Source organism: Daphnia magna, linkage group LG6, assembly GCF_020631705.1.
Source record: "Daphnia magna isolate NIES linkage group LG6, ASM2063170v1.1, whole genome shotgun sequence".
Classification (NCBI taxonomy): domain Eukaryota; kingdom Metazoa; phylum Arthropoda; class Branchiopoda; order Diplostraca; family Daphniidae; genus Daphnia; species Daphnia magna.
In genome coordinates this window covers 3,094,446-3,113,745 of record NC_059187.1, presented here as the reverse complement: position 1 = coordinate 3,113,745, position 19,300 = coordinate 3,094,446, and the positions used below count along the sequence as shown (strand labels likewise).

General features: G+C 36.4%; 4 protein-coding genes and 1 long non-coding RNA gene across 8 annotated transcripts; 4 read left to right on the top strand and 1 right to left on the bottom strand.

Moving 5' to 3' along the window:
* The first annotated feature begins 26 nt into the window (after positions 1–26).
* On the top strand, positions 27–2,134 carry LOC116925574 (transmembrane protein 39A). The gene is made up of 8 exons (XM_032932298.2): positions 27–457; positions 523–794; positions 857–970; positions 1,048–1,099; positions 1,179–1,265; positions 1,329–1,516; positions 1,610–1,730; positions 1,804–2,134. Exons 1-8 carry the CDS (start codon positions 143–145, stop codon positions 2,026–2,028), a joined length of 1,374 nt encoding a protein of 457 aa, XP_032788189.1. The 5' UTR covers positions 27–142; the 3' UTR covers positions 2,029–2,134.
* LOC116925547 (polyphosphoinositide phosphatase) lies at positions 2,044–5,721 on the bottom strand. Its single transcript, XM_032932261.2, has 12 exons — positions 5,517–5,721; positions 5,231–5,447; positions 4,957–5,164; positions 4,554–4,899; positions 4,292–4,487; positions 3,991–4,189; positions 3,618–3,921; positions 3,326–3,551; positions 3,147–3,270; positions 2,872–3,078; positions 2,642–2,803; positions 2,044–2,569 (listed from the first exon to the last, which is right to left on the bottom strand). The coding sequence occupies exons 1-12, from the start codon at positions 5,598–5,600 to the stop codon at positions 2,119–2,121; spliced, it is 2,724 nt and encodes a 907-aa protein (XP_032788152.1). The 5' UTR covers positions 5,601–5,721; the 3' UTR covers positions 2,044–2,118.
* A 20-nt stretch (positions 5,722–5,741) lies between these two features.
* On the top strand, positions 5,742–6,838 carry LOC116925620 (RNA-binding protein 8A). Its single transcript, XM_032932367.2, has 5 exons — positions 5,742–5,902; positions 6,054–6,194; positions 6,248–6,384; positions 6,493–6,617; positions 6,675–6,838. Exons 1-5 carry the CDS (start codon positions 5,842–5,844, stop codon positions 6,700–6,702), a joined length of 492 nt encoding a protein of 163 aa, XP_032788258.1. The 5' UTR covers positions 5,742–5,841; the 3' UTR covers positions 6,703–6,838.
* A 42-nt stretch (positions 6,839–6,880) lies between these two features.
* Positions 6,881–11,366, top strand: LOC116925559 (acetylcholine receptor subunit alpha). Of its 4 annotated transcripts, XM_045175297.1 has the most exons (18): positions 6,963–7,085; positions 7,150–7,255; positions 7,340–7,422; positions 7,512–7,593; positions 7,665–7,918; positions 8,003–8,132; positions 8,206–8,400; positions 8,472–8,714; positions 8,782–8,990; positions 9,070–9,114; positions 9,183–9,292; positions 9,377–9,534; positions 9,588–9,654; positions 9,717–9,765; positions 9,852–10,065; positions 10,185–10,337; positions 10,413–10,582; positions 10,652–11,366. In XM_045175297.1, the coding sequence occupies exons 6-18, from the start codon at positions 8,063–8,065 to the stop codon at positions 10,910–10,912; spliced, it is 1,944 nt and encodes a 647-aa protein (XP_045031232.1). In that variant the 5' UTR covers positions 6,963–7,085; positions 7,150–7,255; positions 7,340–7,422; positions 7,512–7,593; positions 7,665–7,918; positions 8,003–8,062; the 3' UTR covers positions 10,913–11,366. The 4 variants fall into 4 exon arrangements, with proteins under 4 accessions (XP_045031230.1, XP_045031232.1, XP_045031231.1 ...); XM_045175295.1 differs by lacking the exon at positions 7,340–7,422 and having other exon boundaries at positions 6,881–7,026; positions 7,090–7,255; XM_045175296.1 differs by lacking the exon at positions 7,340–7,422.
* Positions 11,367–11,657: 291 nt separating this feature from the next.
* On the top strand, positions 11,658–13,502 carry LOC123473832. The gene is made up of 6 exons (XR_006648150.1): positions 11,658–11,812; positions 11,877–12,028; positions 12,092–12,394; positions 12,463–12,812; positions 12,875–13,016; positions 13,083–13,502. It is a non-coding gene; the product is annotated as an uncharacterized LOC123473832 (long non-coding RNA).
* The last annotated feature ends 5,798 nt before the right edge of the window (positions 13,503–19,300 follow it).

The window sequence follows — 19,300 nt, the reverse complement described above, 5'->3', positions numbered from 1 at the left end:
GAATACGCAAACCAGTAACGCCATCTATTGGATGCTGAATTTTTCGTCCGCCAAAACAAGTTATCCTTGGGTAGTCGGATCTCCATTCTTGGTTTATTTACAGGTGTGAGAAATTTCACTGTGATGGTAAACAGTTTAGAAAATGCGGTCCATCCGTAGAACAAGTGTAGCAAATCATCGGAACGCCAGTGGCTCAAATATGAATCCGTCTTTGAATGGGCAAAATAACCACAAGTCTGCAATTTTTTCGGAGGGGGTGAATTTGAACTATATGCGGACGTATCAGTCAGATCCAAACTCTCCGAAGCACATCTCAATTTCCTATGTGTCATCTGACCACAGTTTGATTTACGAGAGTGTCGTTTTATTCTATTCTCTCTCTGCCTTTCTATTACAAATTCTTCATTTGTACAGAACAGTTTGGTGGCTCCCGCAGTCATATGAAAAAAATGCAGTGGTATAATCTTTCTTTTATTACACAATATAGTAATCAACAGATGCAAAATTTTTTTTGCTTTCTAGAAATTCTACTTGGTTAATCCATATGTTATTGGTTTTGTTCTAACTCTTATCATCCCAAGATGGTTGTGGACTTGCTGCAAAACTTTGATAACCAGTATTTTCCCACAATCATTACAAGAAGGAAGTAAACAGTACTGTCAAATTATACTATTAGCAGCCCTTGGAGCAATTCACTTCTACCTTCTGTTTCTTATTTCCGCTGAAGATGGAAATGAAGACAAATCTTTCATTAAAGGCAACCCACTTTTCCGATTGGGTTGCTTGCTTTATCCGTAAGAGATGCTTGTGACATATTGTAAATGTTGACTATTTCACTTTATTAATGTTTTTTCAGATCCTTTGTTATGGCCACAACTTATAGAGAAGAAATAAGGACATACCTAGAGTTGATCCCATATCAAACTGGGATTAATGATGTAATGCTATGCTCCTCTCAACTCCAACATAGGTGAAAAGAAATATTAGAATATTTACATTCAAATTTAGGAATTCTGTATGTTAACTTTCCATTTTATCTGTGCCCAGATGTTCGAATGACCCAGTACAAGTGCGGCAAGAAGTAGAAACACTAAGAAAGGTATGGATAAATCGTTTCGGTAGAAGAAGTACATAAAAACACATAGTGTGTGTTTGTTCTTATCGAATGATTCTTACAGGACTTCAACTGTCGTTTGAGAAATGTCCTATTTCACTCACATATGGTCGCAGTCACCTGTACCTTGCTACCTTGTTGTTTTGCGCAGGTCTGCAAAAACGTGAACAATTTTCTAATTGTGGAATTGTAAATTGAAACAACCCTTTTCCAGACGTTTGTCCATTTTGATATGTACGTCGCTATCCAACATTTTGTCTTGGTGTGGGCTGGAAGTCTAACGCTGAACGCAGTCCACGCCTTCCCCCCTAAATATTGCGATATGCTTCACAGCGCAGCCCGCCATTTAGGATATTGGGAACGCGTGGGAGCCAACACTTCGCCAAGCGTACATTGTGCTGAGTATGTAGCTACTTCTAATTAATCATTTGAACAAACTTTTTTTTAAATATTTATTTATTTTATTCTTATATATTTTTTTTTCCATGGTAACAGGTGGTGTTCCCGAACAGTTTGGAAACAGGGTTCGTACGTTAACTCTGATAGTGTAGTATACCGTGCTCGAAGTGATCTCAATTCAGCTGAACCTGGCTCCATTCATCACAAGCGGTTTTATGTAAGTCATGTAAATTGACATTTAAAGTACAAAATAGGTTAAGTAAGGCAATTTTTTTTTCTCTTTTGTCAAGGCGCTATTCATCAATGCTGCTCTTTTTCAGATCAGTCTTCTTGTATTCCAACTTGTACTAGTCCTGTTGCAATTGATACTACTTTTTAGAAGCACCGAATGGTATCAAATGATCTCTCTTTCCCTGTTACAAGCTTCAGGCGGATACGCTTTATTCAAGCTAATGAGAGATGCGGTCGTAGTGTGGCGTCTTTCTCTTGCCGAAGAGATGCTGAAAAATGCATAAACACTGCAAAATCTCTAGACTATTCACACTCATTTTATTGTGTTTTACTTGTACAGTTTGTAGAGATTACGCTTCATATTGCATACATTATTATGTTTTTCCTGAAGCATAGCGCCGATAAAGATTCAGATCACTCGGATTAATGGAAAGAGGGCATTTTCGGCCTTTAAAACAATAATTGAAATAGACATCGAGGGAGGATTTTCCCACAAATGGAGTAGTAACTTGAAGGGTGTTGTCTATGGTGAACGCACTCTGCTGTACTAACATCAATCGCTTATAGGTTGCTGTTTTACCACTTGGTAAGTCTGGCTGGATGCAAGACGATATGGCCATGTTTGCGTACTTTCGGTAAATACCGATATCATTTCTATGGGGAGGATGAATATCCGTACCGTAGACTTCTTTCATGGAAGGTAAAAGGGCGGCAAATGTTAAACCTTCTGAAGAGGGTTTTTTCTCTGGAATCTTGTCTGCTTTCTCCTCGCTTTTAGGCTGAAACGGCTTAATTTCATCGTCGGACGAATCCTCTGACTCCGTGCTGAAAATGTAAGTTACTTTTGTCTTACAAGGAACAAAATCAAAATTATCAGTAATACAACAATTAATAAACCTTGTTCCAGAAGCAGTGCTGCTTGTTGAACTTTGGCCAGTCAACGATGGATTTCTAAGTGCAAGTGCATTTTTCGAACTTAACTCTTCACGTCGCTTGCCGGGACGTACTCGTACGGCAAACGGAGAAAAATCAGTTCCGCAATTATTTGGCATGAAATCTCTGTAAATCCACATAGATGATGTAATTAACTTAAACTATTACCCCTTTAGTTTAAAAAATGTGAATACCTAACAGAATGTGATATGGTAACGCCAAAAAGATCGGAGACAACGGTGAATTCGAATGGCCGGTAAAATTCATAGTAGCCATCCACCATCACTTCTAATGGTGACACGGGTACGATAGAAGAGCAAGACTTGATCACTTCGTCGTATGGGAGTGGAAGATAGCGGAGCATGTTTGCATCCCACCATTGCGTGTAGCTCATCGCCATCCTACAAACAGTGAGGTATAATAAAAATGCTCATCTTTTACGCTGAAGTAACCAAACATGCAAACTAACTTTAGATTGAAGGGATTGCCTCGATGAAGATGCGCGTCTGACTGCTGTTCCCAGATGGGAATTCGAGAATCTTGGGGATTGAATACCCCCAGAAAGAGATTGATGGCGTTTTGTTTGTCGGCGTCTTAAATTGCCAAAATGTTAGATCACTGTGACGGCAAACTGAGGGGTAAAATTACCTGAAAAGGTATTTGAGTAATAACGACTCAATGACTGCATTATATCATTGCCTTGGGATGTCCACGGTGCGATGCGTCTATAGCTTTTGATGCGGTGAACCAACTGAGACCCTCCATACTGCAATGCTAGAGTGTCGCCATGATCTTCGTAAAGCTCTTCTAACATTCGCACGCAATCGGAATCAAATTCAACGTGGGGTGTTGACACAACCCCCAAAGCGTACAGCTATACCAATGCATGGTGTTAAGAAAGAAGAATAGCTCTAGTTTGAGAATGACAAGAAGTTTCTACCTGATATGCAAGAGCACAGCGACCCAGTGCAAACTGAGCCGTATTTGTACGATCAAGACAGTCCACACAGTTTACGCGGGTGACTCCCACCTGCCTCCGGTGTGTCTGTCTGCCAACGTACAAACCAGAATTCTGAAGTTGTTGAAAGTAATCACGGAACTTTGATTCCATTTCCTCTTCTGGTTTGGACTGAGTGGGCCATAAGCGATGAACATGAAGTGGTGGGAAAGAGCGAAAGATTCCAGTGCGACTAACAGCTATGGAAGCAATGTCTGCCAAACGACTCATCACATTAGCTTCCTTCCTATTGGTAAAATGAAAAAACGATTAGTCTAACGGGAAGTCTTGTCAAAATAAATGCGTCGTAGCATACAATTTATTCAGCCGCGCCATATCGAAGCCTATGTACTGAATTTGGTGCATTGGCGGAAGAAACTGGTTGAGATATGTAATATCCTTTAAATATTCTTCAGTTAAAAGTCCCTCGTGACGTTTTTTTTCCCGTTTTTTAACCAAGTTCAGAACGATGACGGGAGAACCATATCGCCGAAGCAACTGGTTGAAATGTTCAGCTAGGGAAAATTAAAGGCAAAAAGAAAAGAAAAGAGAAGAAGAAAAAAAATAAATTTAATTCGTTGCTGATGGTAAATATTATCACAAAACTTAAAAATCACCAGCAGTTTGCGAAAACGCGTCTGACAAATCAAGAAGAATTGGTGGTTTAGGAACCATTTTTGAGATATCCTGACTCCAGTGAGTAGGGACGGAGCCCCGCAGTTGCACGTACGATGTGTACCGGCCTTGTTGAAAACCACTTACTGAAGCGTCGTGGACCATCTGCTCTGTCTCCACTTCGTTGGCTACATCCCCCTGTTACGTTAATTTCGTAGAAATAGGTTTCTCAACTTTACAACAACAAAAAATCTTAACGGTTACCTCATAGTTTGCTCCTCGCTTCAAGAAGCGCGTACCGGCAAATTTGTTAGAACGTCGGGCGATCAAGGTGAGATAAAGGGATTTGCCGAACAAGCTAATATTTGACTGTCCAACAAAACCGTGGATAACGAAAAGAATCCAATCGGCATGAAACACGCTTTCAACGGGTTTCAGAAGGAACGAATTCCACACAAATTTGTAATTTGGATGGGCTTTAACTCCCAAGACGACATTACTCCCAGGTTCGGTCAATGCGCTCTCTTGTGGAATGCCCTCGAATGTTGAACGGATTTCTTTAGGAGGAGAGAGGTTGTACTGTAGTGTATGAGATAGATCATAACTGTAACTGTTTTCCAAATTATATGAAATCCAAGTAATTTTTTAACATTTAATTCAAATATACCTGAAATAGAAGTTTGAAGAGAGATCCACACTCTGAAACAACTTGACATACCTAGCTTCATCTGGGTGGTGGATTCTTACACTTTCATTTGGAATGTAAACCATAGTAGTATCTTCAATTTTGTAAATTGTATGGTATCCTATGACAGCTATTCTTCTTCGTTTTGTTATTAGAACAATGTAATACCCTTCCAAGAATCTTACAAATCCTGTTAACAAGATCAAAATGAATCAGAATAATTTTATATAAATTGCAAAGGCAAATAGGCTAGTACCAACTATTCCAAAAGCAGAAACTGTCTTGGAAAACCCAAGATTGTTTCTTGGCCGTGGTCTGTTTCCCATATCTATCATGCTTAGCAAATCACGAATTTCTTGATGGGAATACTCAACATGATCATCAATCACAACCAAAGTTTTCGGTTCTGTTCTATCAATTTTTAACACACGAAACTTTGTCTGGGTATTATTGGAGCCCACTAAAAATATCCTCTGTAAAATATTATGGTTTTACAGTATTGGGAATAATTTTGAAACAAATAAGAAATGTTGGAACATTACTGCTTTGGTTTCATAGAGTGCCATTTTCTGAATACTGCTTATGAAGGGTGTAAACTTAGTTTTCGGGGAGCAAGGAGAAGACATCTTCAGGAAATTCACTCTCGGTCTTTTTTTGGCAATCAAATCTACTGCTCGAATCCGTTCAACTATTTCCACTCTACTGTTTATTTACGTTTTTAAGATAAGATTTATATCGGTTTAATTGTCTGCTTTTGATTTCCACAGATGGCGTTGGCCACTTTTCAGAATTTGCGGGATTTGTGTTTTTGGAATTTGGAAAGGGTATCAACGCGTGGCTTGACATAAATTTACATTCACCGGAAAAATGGCTGACGTTTTAGATATTGAAAATCAAGATGAATTCGAATTTGACGAGGATGGCGATCGTAAGTTATAACTATGTAATAATTACCATTTTACCTCGCATCGTCTGTTAACTGTTGAGGACTCCCGTTCGTAATACCAACTTCATGTAACCCAGCTGCTTTCACCTAAGTTAGTCTTTTCATCGTCAACATATTACGTTTCAATTTATAGAAGGAGTTGCAAAATTGAAGGAAAAAGCGAAGAAACGTAAAGGGCGCGGATTTGGCGGTGGACACGAGGCAAGAGAGGAAATTAAAGGTTATGAAGCAGTGGATGCTGATGCTGCCGATGATGAACCAGGCCCACAACGATGTAAGCAAGTAGCATGTCAGTTACTTGAATTGTAACATCATCTTTTTTTCCAGCTGTCGAAGGCTGGATTTTGTTTGTTACAGGAGTCAATGAAGAAGCACAGGAGGAGGATATTCATGATAAATTTGCAGAGTTCGGAGAAATCAAGAATCTTCATTTAAATTTGGATCGCCGGACTGGGTTTCTTAAGGTATTCAGAATTGAACAAATAATCTACATGACTTGTTTAAAACTAGATGCAGAATTTTTGTGTTATGGCTTATCCTCTTTGTATTACATCCTCATTTTGTTAAACTAGGGATATGCATTGGTTGAATATGAAACTTTCAAGGAGGCTCAAGCTGCATTAGAAAAACTTAATGACTCAGAAATTTTAGGACAGAAAATTTCAGTTGACTGGTGTTTTGTGAAAGGACCTAAAAAGTAAGCAATATTTAAAAAATGTTAAATGTACTAGTAATAAGTGATGTTCTTGCATAGAAACAAACGAGAACGGAGAAGGCGATAAGGCAGGGCAAGGGCTTCTTTTTGAGTTACCACATTACAACGGACTGCGTCGTCTGATTTTCTCCTCGTCAATCACCCTTTTTGTATTCTGCGTTGCGCGAATATTGGAAATAAAAGAAACATCATTCGCATTTAAATTATTGTGTTCTTTTATAACATGAAATTGTATTACAAACAAGTAAATCTTAGGTATAGTTTTCTTAATGCAGTTGCAACTGCGTGCCGTATGCAGTCAAGTTTAGGAGTCACCACTTCGATTTTAAACACGTTGAGTATCAGAGCCACCTGCCAGGGAAATGATATCATCTTTTCCGTTGGATTTTAAGTATCGTCGTTCTCACTTGTAAAAATGTTGTCTCTGAATCGGTTTTTAATACCATTAATGTAGGTGTTTCTGTAGAAGATTATCAAGCATCATACCCTTTATTAGTGTGATTTAACCCATTAGTGAAAAACAGTTCCAAGACAAGAAAGTGATGGACTAATCAGCCACCCCACTTGAGAAAGAATGGATATTTATACATCTTATGAGTTTTGTGAAATAGGACATTCAGGTATATCTTAGAAGCATGTAAATTAAGTGATTGTTTCCCAAATTTTACATCTACAAATAACTATGCTTTATGTATTGATAAAAGGGCATCAAGTTGAAATTGAAGGCATCAGATAACTTGAAGCCACGTGTTCCGACGATTCAATGTGATCTGCATTTTTTATATATGTATGCTCGTATTGTGTCTCATAACCCATTGTGTATTCAGTTTGCCTTTCCAGCATTAATTTGAGAAAGTTGAATTCTTTATTATTCAGGAATGTACGTACTTTGATACTGGTTCCTAAATTCCCAACAGATACTAGATGGGGGGAAGACTTCTAGAAATAGGCAACAATGGTAAATATGTGTTTGCTGCTTTCCTAATGCCAAAAGCCAACCACTAATTCTTTGTCTGTATTCTAATCTAGCTATCACAATATTAGCATATGATGAGCGTTACCAGCAATTAACTCGGTGACAATTCGTATCGAGTTATAAGCTATAACCGAGTAGGGCCTAAATGCATAAAGAGCTTGCCGAGCCCCAAAATAAATCTTCCGAAGAAAACCTTGCGCAAGCAGCGTGAGTGCTCACCCTATGAGCACTAGAACCGGTTTGCTACTTGAAATCCGAAGTCCAACGTTGGCTGAATGCTCGACTTCCCGTTTGGGAATTGCGATAAGTGAGTACAATCAAAAACGGAAGGGGCGTACCAGTTCATTAGCGCGCTTGCTACAGTACTACTATTAAAATATTACAAATATAGGCTTTGGAGTTTTTTGTTTCAAAAAATACTCATTTACGAGGAAAGCTGACATCGAACAACATGTTGCAGTGGTTTATCTTATTAACTTTTTTCGTTGAATTTGGCAGTGGACAAACACAAATCCCTCCAGGTAACTTCTAACTTGAGCCAATTTTTTTAATCTGTTGTAAAACAGCTATTACCATTATTTTTTACCTTTTCAGGGTGTGAGGTGACTACTACTACTGGATATCGTTACTCGCAGTTCTATCACTTACATTCTAGTCCGGATGGAACAATGGAGTTACGTTTTCGCGTCATGGCCAAAAGTGACGCTCATATTGTTCTTACGACATCTCCACTTGTGTTGAATCCGCTTTACGAGATTGTGATTGGTGCATCAGGCAACAACTATACAGGTTCGAACACATTTTACCAATGTTACTCTAATTTAACAGCGGATATCAAAATATGTGATCTTTAAAAAAAGATTTAAGAAGAACCATGACAGGACGTTCAGTCAGTGCGGTGAAAACGCCTTCATTACTTTCTGACTCTGAATTTCGAGGATTCTGGGTTTTAGTACGCCAAGGCGAGATTGAAATCGGAAGAGAAGGCGAGACATTACCTTATTTTCATTGGAAAGACCCTGATCCGTTGCCTGTTCATTATTATTCCCTATCAAGCTGGACTTCTACTGTAGCCAAATGGATTCAAAACTGCAATTTCGGAGGTTATTATTTGCGAACTTTCCGTCCATTGCAATTTCGTGGTCCTAACTGTACATTGGGTGTGCGCAGAAAAAACGTCATGGCTTACTCCACCAGACAATTCGTCTTCGGAAGATGCTGGGGCTACACCACCCCAATCAGGTGAATCGTATTACAATGCTGAAGAGAAGTTAAAAGCAAATTTGCTTTCAAGTTACAACAAAGACGTCCGACCTTCTTCCTACCACCGTACCCCAGTTTCTGTCTTCCTAGGACTGGGCCTTTTCCACTTCGACCTTGTAAACAACCTTTTTCACACAACAACTTTGTAGTGTTTATCGATTCTTAACGTATTTTTTGTGACTTTTTTGAATGTAGAGTGAAATTATGTCAAGTTTTGAAATCCATGCTGCATTTCGAATGGTAGGGTAAGCACGATTACCTTATGTTTGATAAACATTAACGAAACTCTTTTTCATATCTTGTCGTAGGCGTGGAGAGATGAACGTCTCCAATGGAATGCTAGCGCTTATGAAAACGTTACGGTCCTCCATTTCCCGAGTCACGCAATATGGCAACCTGATTTAAAATTGTACAATAGGTACGCGTAATAGGACTAAGAACAATTGGGAAAAAAGCTAAATACATTATTTTTTCTTATGATTTAATTGAAACATCTTTCTAGTATCAGTGCCGCCGACATCATTCATTTGGGGGAAGGGGCTTTAATTATGGTTTACCCTGATGGTGGAGTTCTTTTGGCCCCCTCGACCACGTCATTTTCATCACAGTGCCATCTCGGTAAAACCAAATATGTAGTTCAAAGACAACGGCTTTCAATTTGTGAGATAAAAGTTTTGAAGCTTCATAATATCTTTATAAAATCGGTTTATTAGATCTCAGAATGTGGCCGTGGGATAGGCAAACTTGCACGTTAATGATTGGATCATGGACACAAAGCGGGTTTGAATAATTTCCTCTTATGGCTAATGTTTGATTTTTCTTCACGACCATTTTACGTTTAGTTGGGGGATTGATCTAAAATTGTACGACAATTACGACGAAATAGGCGGGGTGAGATATTCATCTGATTTTCCGCCTTTTATATTTTGAAAACTTCAAATTTTTGTGGTTGGTATGTCATATCTTCTCTTTACTAGATAATAGAGTACGCCTTGAACACGAAGGATCTTTTCACAACTAACTTACAGTGGGAACTGCTGAGTTCAAACGCCAGCATGAAGTTTCATTCTTACGGTGAATGTTCGGAAATTCATGGCTGTCCCGATGATCAGTATCCAGTTGCACATTTTACCTTTGTTATTCAACGAAGATCTCCGTTGTACCGAGCAACAGTCACTGTGCCGGCCATAAGTATAATCTATTATTTTCGCTAAAACTTAAAACTTGCTGTATGTCTGTAAAACAGATATATAGACATTCAGAAATTTGCGTTCTATTGTACTTATCATGAATTTTTGTTCCATCTGTAGTGATTACTATTCTGACACTAGTTGCCTTCATTCTCCCGCCAAACTCTACTGAAAAGGTGCTAATTGGCTTGGTAGACTTGCTAATTCTCAGCGTATTTCTGGTCTACTTTAGCAGTTTACTACCTCCCATGGGTGATCATATGCCTCATATCGGTACGTCTTAGTCGTGAAATAATTTGTAATCGATGAGCAGCGCAGAATTCTAAAACACACTTTTCTCTTCTTTAGTAACCTTTTTGTCAAACACATTGATTCTGGTCGCCTTGTCACTAGTGCTGGCGGTAGTAACAATGACCATGGTTAGAACACCAAGAATATACGGCCCCCCTGCTTGGGCCAAAAGTATTATCACGGGATTACCCGGAAAATTATTAGGATTGGGCCACATTATTACTCTGGTACGTTGTAGTCAAATTTTTTTATCCACTTTTCATCCTTACTTTTATCAAGTTAATCCTATGTATCAGGTAAACCATGTTAGTAGTAACAGAGGATCGCAGCAACAAGGCATGGATGATTACACTCTCCATGTCGATTCGGGTGATCATGATGTAAACCTAGTCAACACCTCTGCAGATCGACGCGTACCGGTTACACATTTCCGTGGAGCAACCAAAGACATGAATCCAGCCGAACTGGAGTGGCTTCTACTAGCTTATGGCTTGGACCGATTGGCATTTATACTATATATCCTCTTTTTCTTTATTATGATGGCTATGTGTTTTTGAAGGCTCCCATATTTTTGGGCATCCGCTTCAGTATGTCGTGCTGTACTAATAGTTTTTAGACATAATATGCGATTAAGAAGTTTGTGGTTTATTATTTCTGGGTTCGGCCCCATATTCATTGTAGTAGTCATTAACAAAAAGAAAAAAAGAAAAAAAAAAGGGGGGGGGGCAGGAATGTCCCTAACACTTGTTTACAGTAGGTAAGCATCATTGCGCTGTGTTGTAAAATATAGCTCCTATGTAAAAAAGTAGTTTGCCGAATCTGGCAGATATCCAGTAACCCGATTTTGGTACAAAAAGTCGGGCTTTAAATTTCCCGATAGTTCCCGATAGCGATTCTGTATAGATGAGGTGATATAGTACACCACCGACCCGATTTTTTTACGATATTTCTCTCAATAGATGTCTTTCTTTGTAATAGTTCTCAATAGATTTCATAGATGGCGCTAGCAGTGTAATACGGATTGACACAAGTCTGGGATCATTGGATGTGTTGATTGAAAGGGGAAAGGTTACATACAAGGGAAGGATACACTTGTTTCCCATAACTAGTTTTGTAAATTGGTAAAATAAAACAACATCTGACCTATTATTTAAGATCAGTTGTTTTCACAAGTGGAGATTGATACCACAATCTTCAGCTTTATGGCAATCGGTTCGCCACAATAAAAAAATATATAGATAATTTATATTTTTACTCCTAGCCATCTAGCGCTCGAAGGCGTAATTACGTAGGTGTTATTTCTTTCAGTTTTTATTTTCTGTCAGACAATGTTTTCATATCTTTAGGTGCAGTTCCTATCCGCAGCCCCCAGTCCTTCAGTTTGCAAAAAAATACAGTTGAAAAAATCTGCTCATTGTGCTAATCTGCACACGATTTGTGTGTATGTTTGTGTTTAGGTAATCAATCAATGCTGGCTGTTCTACACTTGTTGAATAATGGCCTGTGTAATAAATTTTCTAGATTCGCTGAGAAATCCAGTATCACCTCTTCACCAGTCCTCTCTCTTCAGTGATTGGGTACAACACCACTCCAATCCATAGTGGCAATTTTCATTTCCGTGCAAGTGCCCATCTAACTTTTGACATGGCAAGGTGAAGAGAAAACTGGGATTTGTGAGTTGTTTGCTGTTGTCCTTTTTCTTGATTTTCTTTAAATTATTTAACCTTCTGCAAAAGGCATGGATTAATCCTTGGAAGAATTTCTCGTCTCAGTGAAGTTCACAAAATACAAATCAGTTTACAATTTTGACATTGTGATAAACAATGGGTAACATAGCATGAAGTTTTTGATACGATTTTCTAAAATCTGATTTATTTAGATAGAACAGAAGGTTAATACTCACCACATTGAACTCACTCACCAATAAAATAAAATTAACTACCTGTTGAAATGTTGCTTACACTATGAGTTATTCTTGAAGTCTTGGTTTCATATCAAAGAAAAGGTGCCCGTTTTGACCACAGCCTTCTTGGATCAAGGTATATGAAATGAAAAGATTTGTTTTATTTATCTTTAATGTTTGTCTCACCTTGGTTTCAATATGGAGGGGTTGCTTGGCTTGCAAGAATATGAAATGTAGTTGAACCATGGAATTGAATGTAATTGATACGGAATGTAAAACGGAATATCATGAAGTATTCATTCCGTAAGGTGGAAAGTGCTATGCGGTGGACTCCATCGGTGGACTCCATAGGCAATTTTTTCTTTTATGTTTATGATACTTAATTTTTTTTCTTTTTGCTTCAGATATAAAGCATCAATTCCATCAAATGTTATGGGACTCATGTTTGCATCTAAGGCCGAAAATGGAAATATAACGAAACCAATTTAAACAGATATGGCTACCTGATATTATTAGTGACATGTCATGTCTTTACGGTCAAAAAGAAGTCTGAGGTAATACATTTCGTCGTATAATTCCCATAAGCCATGTATAACATCGATTAATTCTGTTGCAGTGCTCTTTGAAGAAATTTTGCTGCACTGAGCTCGGAATTTTCCGGGGTGTAAATTGTGATTCTCGATGGGTTTTCTTAAGAAACCAGTTTACGTTGACGCAGTAAGAGCTTCTAATTCTAATGCCAGAGTTCGTACGTTATGGTAATCTTAAACATTATATGCATAAATTCAAGTGCCCCTTGATTTAAGTTCTCTTATTCATTCCAGATTTCGCGATCGTTTTATGACAACTAACCACGAAAGATGTCATGTAACTGTATTTTCACGTGTCAGAAAATTGTACGCAGAAAGAGATGCTGCATTTTCGAAGAAAGCTACTTCCACATCACCGTTGGTCGCTGCCCGTTGTCCCGAAGATAAAAAATTACCATTTTTATAAATTAAAGTGCATATCTGGGCTCCCTTCTTTTCTGTGGCCCCGTTTCCCCTTGACTCGTAATAAGCCCGAAGGGGGTTATGCCCCTACTGTGATCAGCAGTAAAGGTTGCGAGTGCGCTGCCCGGAAAGGGGACGTGGGGGTCCTCAAGTTCTATGATATCATTGGAGGGCGAAGAGGCTACCCACAAATCCGAAATTAACGGTTAATCGCTCACGTAAAAACTTGTCCGAAACCACGGAAATCAGGTTTATTTTTCTATTGGTCTTATAGTTTTTCATTTACATGTTAAAAACCATAAATGAAGTTGGTGCGCTAACAGAACTGTTTGGTTAATTTTTTAAACGGCTAGTCTAAAGAGAAAACCAATGACTAAATCGAAATCAGCGTTCAATTTCGATTATACCGTCTGATTTTTGGAGAATTTCAAGAGATGTCATTTTTGGCCGATTTTGACAAAAGTGGAAAGGCTATACCCTTCCCACTTTTTCATTTTTGACCAAATTTGGAATTTGGCTTAAAATACATGATTTAGATTCAGAATTGAATGAAAATCACGGAAATCAGGTTTATTTTTCTATTGGTCTTATAGTTTTTCATTTACATGTTAAAAACCATAAATGAAGTTGGTGCGCTAACAGAACTGTTTTCGTTAATTTTTTAAACGGCTAGTCTAAAGAGAAAACCAATGACTAAATCGAAATCAGCGTTCAATTTCGATTATACCGTCTAATTTTTGGAGAATTTCAAGAGATGTCATTTTTGGTCGATTTTGACAAAAGTGGAAAGGCTATACCCTTCCCCCACTTTTTCATTTTTGACCAAATTTCAAATTTGGTTTAAAATACATGATTTAGATTCAGAATTGAATGAAAATCCCGGAAATAAGGTTTTTTTTTCTATTGGTCTTATAGTTTTTCATTTACATGTTAAAAACCATAAATGAAGTTGGTGCGCTAACAGAACTGTTTGCGTTAATAATTTTTAAACGGCTAGTCTAAAGAGAAAACCAATGACTAAATCGAAATCAGCGTTCAATTTCGATTATACCGTCTGATTTTTGGAGAATTTCAAGAGATGTCATTTTGTGGCCGATTTTGACAAAAGTGGAAAGGCTATACCCTCTCCCACTTTTTCATTTTTGACCAAATTTCAAATTTGGCTTAAAATACATGATTTAGATTCAGAATTGAATGAAAATCACGGAAATCAGGTTTATTTTTCTATTGGTCTATATAGTTTTTCATTTACATGTTAAAAACCATAAATGAAGTTGGTGCGCTAACAGAACTGTTTGCGTTAATTTTTTAAACGGCTAGTCTAAAGAGAAAACCAATGACTAAATCGAAATCAGCGTTCAATTTCGATTATACCGTCTGATTTTTGGAGAATTTCAAGAGATGTCATTTTTGGCCGATTTTGACAAAAGTGGAAAGGCTATACCCTTCCCACTTTTTCATTTTTGACCAAATTTCAAATTTGGCTTAAAATACATGATTTAGATTCAGAATTGAATGAAAATCACGGAAATCAGGTTTATTTTTCTATTGGTCTTATAGTTTTTCATTTACATGTTAAAAACCATAAATGAAGTTGGTGCGCTAACAGAACTGTTTGCGTTAATTTTTTAAACGGCTAGTCTAAAGAGAAAACCAATGACTAAATCGAAATCAGCGTTCAATTTCGATTATACCGTCTGATTTTTGGAGAATTTCAAGAGATGTCATTTTTGGCCGATTTTGACAAAAGTGGAAAGGCTATACCCTTCCCACTTTTTCATTTTTGACCAAATTTCAAATTTGGCTTAAAATACATGATTTAGATTCAGAATTGAATGAAAATCGCGGAAATCAGGTTTATTTTTCTATTGGTCTTATAGTTTTTCATTTACATGTTAAAAACCATAAATGAAGTTGGTGCGCTAACAGAACTGTTTTCGTTAATTTTTTAAACGGCTAGTCTAAAGAGAAAACCAATGACTAAATCGAAATCAGCGTTCAATTTCGATTATACCGTCTGATTTTTGGAGAATTTCAAGAGATGTCATTTTTGGCCGATTTTGACAAAAGTGGAAAGGCTATACCCTTCCCACTTTTTCATTTTTGACCAAATTTCAAATTTGGCTTAAAATACATGATTTAGATTCAGAATTGAATGAAAATCACGGAAATCAGGTTTATTTTTCTATTGGTCTTATAGTTTTTCATTTACATGTTAAAAACCATAAATGAAGTTGGTGCGCTAACAGAACTGTTTTCGTTAATTTTTTAAACGGCTAGTCTAAAGAGAAAACCAATGACTAAATCGAAATCAGCGTTCAATTTCGATTATACCGTCTGATTTTTGGAGAATTTCAAGAGATGTCATTTTTGGCCGATTTTGACAAAAGTGGAAAGGCTATACCCTTCCCACTTTTTCATTTTTGACCAAATTTCAAATTTGGCTTAAAATACATGATTTAGATTCAGAATTGAATGAAAATCACGGAAATCAGGTTTATTTTTCTATTGGTCTTATAGTTTTTCATTTACATGTTAAAAACCATAAATGAAGTTGGTGCGCTAACAGAACTGTTTTCGTTAATTTTTTAAACGGCTAGTCTAAAGAGAAAACCAATGACTAAATCGAAATCAGCGTTCAATTTCGATTATACCGTCTGATTTTTGGAGAATTTCAAGAGATGTCATTTTTGGCCGATTTTGACAAAAGTGGAAAGGCTATACCCTTCCCACTTTTTCATTTTTGAAACCAAATTTCAAATTTGGCTTAAAATACATGATTTAGATTCAGAATTGAATGAAAATCACGGAAATCAGGTTTATTTTTCTATTGGTCTTATAGTTTTTCATTTACATGTTAAAAACCATAAATGAAGTTGGTGCGCTAACAGAACTGTTTTCGTTAATTTTTTAAACGGCTAGTCTAAAGAAGAAAACAAAACAATGACTAAATCGAAATCAGCGTTCAATTTCGATTATACCGTCTGATTTTTGGAGAATTTCAAGAGATGTCATTTTTGGCCGATTTTGACAAAAGTGGAAAGGCTATACCCTTCCCACTTTTTCATTTTTGACCAAATTTCAAATTTGGCTTAAAATACATGATTTAGATTCAGAATTGAATGAAAATCACGGAAATCAGGTTTATTTTTCTATTGGTCTTATAGTTTTTCATTTACATGTTAAAAACCATAAATGAAGTTGGTGCGCTAACAGAACTGTTTTCGTTAATTTTTTAAACGGCTAGTCTAAAGAGAAAACCAATGACTAAATCGAAATCAGCGTTCAATTTCGATTATACCGTCTGATTTTTGGAGAATTTCAAGAGATGTCATTTTTGGCCGATTTTGACAAAAGTGGAAAGGCTATACCCTTCCCACTTTTTCATTTTTGACCAAATTTCAAATTTGGCTTAAAATACATGATTTAGATTCAGAATTGAATGAAAATCACGGAAATCAGGTTTATTTTTCTATTGGTCTTATAGTTTTTCATTTACATGTTAAAAACCATAAATGAAGTTGGTGCGCTAACAGAACTGTTTTCGTTAATTTTTTAAACGGCTAGTCTAAAGAGAAAACCAATGACTAAATCGAAATCAGCGTTCAATTTCGATTATACCGTCTGATTTTTGGAGAATTTCAAGAGATGTCATTTTTGGCCGATTTTGACAAAAGTGGAAAGGCTATACCCTTCCCACTTTTTCATTTTTGACCAAATTTCAAATTTGGCTTAAAATACATGATTTAGATTCAGAATTGAATGAAAATCACGGAAATCAGGTTTATTTTTCTATTGGTCTTATAGTTTTTCATTTACATGTTAAAAACCATAAATGAAGTTGGTGCGCTAACAGAACTGTTTTCGTTAATTTTTTAAACGGCTAGTCTAAAGAGAAAACCAATGACTAAATCGAAATCAGCGTTCAATTTCGATTATACCGTCTGATTTTTGGAGAATTTCAAGAGATGTCATTTTTGGCCGATTTTGACAAAAGTGGAAAGGCTATACCCTTCCCACTTTTTCATTTTTGACCAAATTTCAAATTTGGCTTAAAATACATGATTTAGATTCAGAATTGAATGAAAATCACGGAAATCAGGTTTATTTTTCTATTGGTCTTATAGTTTTTCATTTACATGTTAAAAACCATAAATGAAGTTGGTGCGCTAACAGAACTGTTTTCGTTAATTTTTTAAACGGCTAGTCTAAAGAGAAAACCAATGACTAAATCGAAATCAGCGTTCAATTTCGATTATACCGTCTGATTTTTGGAGAATTTCAAGAGATGTCATTTTTGGCCGATTTTGACAAAAGTGGAAAGGCTATACCCTTCCCACTTTTTCATTTTTGACCAAATTTCAAATTTGGCTTAAAATACATGATTTAGATTCAGAATTGAATGAAAATCACGGAAATCAGGTTTATTTTTCTATTGGTCTTATAGTTTTTCATTTACATGTTAAAAACCATAAATGAAGTTGGTGCGCTAACAGAACTGTTTTCGTTAATTTTTTAAACGGCTAGTCTAAAGAGAAAACCAATGACTAAATCGAAATCAGCGTTCAATTTCGATTATACCGTCTGATTTTTGGAGAATTTCAAGAGATGTCATTTTTGGCCGATTTTGACAAAAGTGGAAAGGCTATACCCTTCCCACTTTTTCATTTTTGAACCAAATTTCAAATTTGGCTTAAAATACATGATTTAGATTCAGAATTGAATGAAAATCACGGAAATCAGGTTTATTTTTCTATTGGTCTTATAGTTTTTCATTTACATGTTAAAAACCATAAATGAAGTTGGTGCGCTAACAGAACTGTTTTCGTTAATTTTTTAAACGGCTAGTCTAAAGAGAAAACCAATGACTAAATCGAAATCAGCGTTCAATTTCGATTATACCGTCTGATTTTTGGAGAATTTCAAGAGATGTCATTTTTGGCCGATTTTGACAAAAGTGGAAAGGCTATACCCTTCCCACTTTTTCATTTTTGACCAAATTTCAAATTTGGCTTAAAATACATGATTTAGATTCAGAATTGAATGAAAATCACGGAAATCAGGTTTATTTTTCTATTGGTCTTATAGTTTTTCATTTACATGTTAAAAACCATAAATGAAGTTGGTGCGCTAACAGAACTGTTTTCGTTAATTTTTTAAACGGCTAGTCTAAAGAGAAAACCAATGACTAAATCGAAATCAGCGTTCAATTTCGATTATACCGTCTGATTTTTGGAGAATTTCAAGAGATGTCATTTTTGGCCGATTTTGACAAAAGTGGAAAGGCTATACCCTTCCCACTTTTTCATTTTTGACCAAATTTCAAATTTGGCTTAAAATACATGATTTAGATTCAGAATTGAATGAAAATCACGGAAATCAGGTTTATTTTTCTATTGGTCTTATAGTTTTTCATTTACATGTTAAAAACCATAAATGAAGTTGGTGCGCTAACAGAACTGTTTTCGTTAATTTTTAAACGGCTAGTCTAAAGAGAAAACCAATGACTAAATCGAAATCAGCGTTCAATTTCGATTATACCGTCTGATTTTTGGAGAATTTCAAGAGATGTCATTTTTGGCCGATTTTGACAAAAGTGGAAAGGCTATACCCTTCCCACTTTTTCATTTTTGACCAAAATTTCAAATTTGGCTTAAAATACATGATTTAGATTCAGAATTGAATGAAAATCACGGAAATCAGGTTTATTTTTCTATTGGTCTTATAGTTTTTCATTTACATGTTAAAAACCATAAATGAAGTTGGTGCGCTAACAGAACTGTTTTCGTTAATTTTTTAAACGGCTAGTCTAAAGAGAAAACCAATGACTAAATCGAAATCAGCGTTCAATTTCGATTATACCGTCTGATTTTTGGAGAATTTCAAGAGATGTCATTTTTGGCCGATTTTGACAAAAGTGGAAAGGCTATACCCTTCCCACTTTTTCATTTTTGACCAAATTTGAAATTTGGCTTAAAATACATGATTTAGATTCAGAATTGAATGAAAATCACGGAAATCAGGTTTATTTTTCTATTGGTCTTATAGTT

Excerpts from the sequence above, each read along its gene's own strand:
- LOC116925574 (XM_032932298.2), top strand. The coding sequence starts at position 143 with ATGCGGTCCATCCGTAGAACAAGTGTAGCAAATCATCGGAACGCCAGT. Across the intron at positions 458-522 it reads CATATGAAAAAAATGCAGTG|AAATTCTACTTGGTTAATCC; the intron begins GTATAATCTTTC and ends TTTGCTTTCTAG. Across the intron at positions 971-1,047 it reads TCCTCTCAACTCCAACATAG|ATGTTCGAATGACCCAGTAC; the intron begins GTGAAAAGAAAT and ends ATCTGTGCCCAG.
- LOC116925559 (XM_045175295.1), top strand. The coding sequence starts at position 8,063 with ATGTTGCAGTGGTTTATCTTATTAACTTTTTTCGTTGAATTTGGCAGT. Across the intron at positions 9,115-9,182 it reads TCCATGCTGCATTTCGAATG|GCGTGGAGAGATGAACGTCT; the intron begins GTAGGGTAAGCA and ends ATCTTGTCGTAG. Across the intron at positions 9,655-9,716 it reads GGATCATGGACACAAAGCGG|TTGGGGGATTGATCTAAAAT; the intron begins GTTTGAATAATT and ends TTTTACGTTTAG.
- LOC116925547 (XM_032932261.2), bottom strand. The coding sequence starts at position 5,600 with ATGTCTTCTCCTTGCTCCCCGAAAACTAAGTTTACACCCTTCATAAGC. Across the intron at positions 4,488-4,553 it reads AGCGAGGAGCAAACTATGAG|GGGGATGTAGCCAACGAAGT; the intron begins GTAACCGTTAAG and ends TTAACGTAACAG. Across the intron at positions 3,079-3,146 it reads GGCAATCCCTTCAATCTAAA|GATGGCGATGAGCTACACGC; the intron begins GTTAGTTTGCAT and ends CACTGTTTGTAG.
- LOC116925620 (XM_032932367.2), top strand. The coding sequence starts at position 5,842 with ATGGCTGACGTTTTAGATATTGAAAATCAAGATGAATTCGAATTTGAC. Across the intron at positions 5,903-6,053 it reads ATTTGACGAGGATGGCGATC|AAGGAGTTGCAAAATTGAAG; the intron begins GTAAGTTATAAC and ends TTCAATTTATAG. Across the intron at positions 6,195-6,247 it reads TGAACCAGGCCCACAACGAT|CTGTCGAAGGCTGGATTTTG; the intron begins GTAAGCAAGTAG and ends CTTTTTTTCCAG.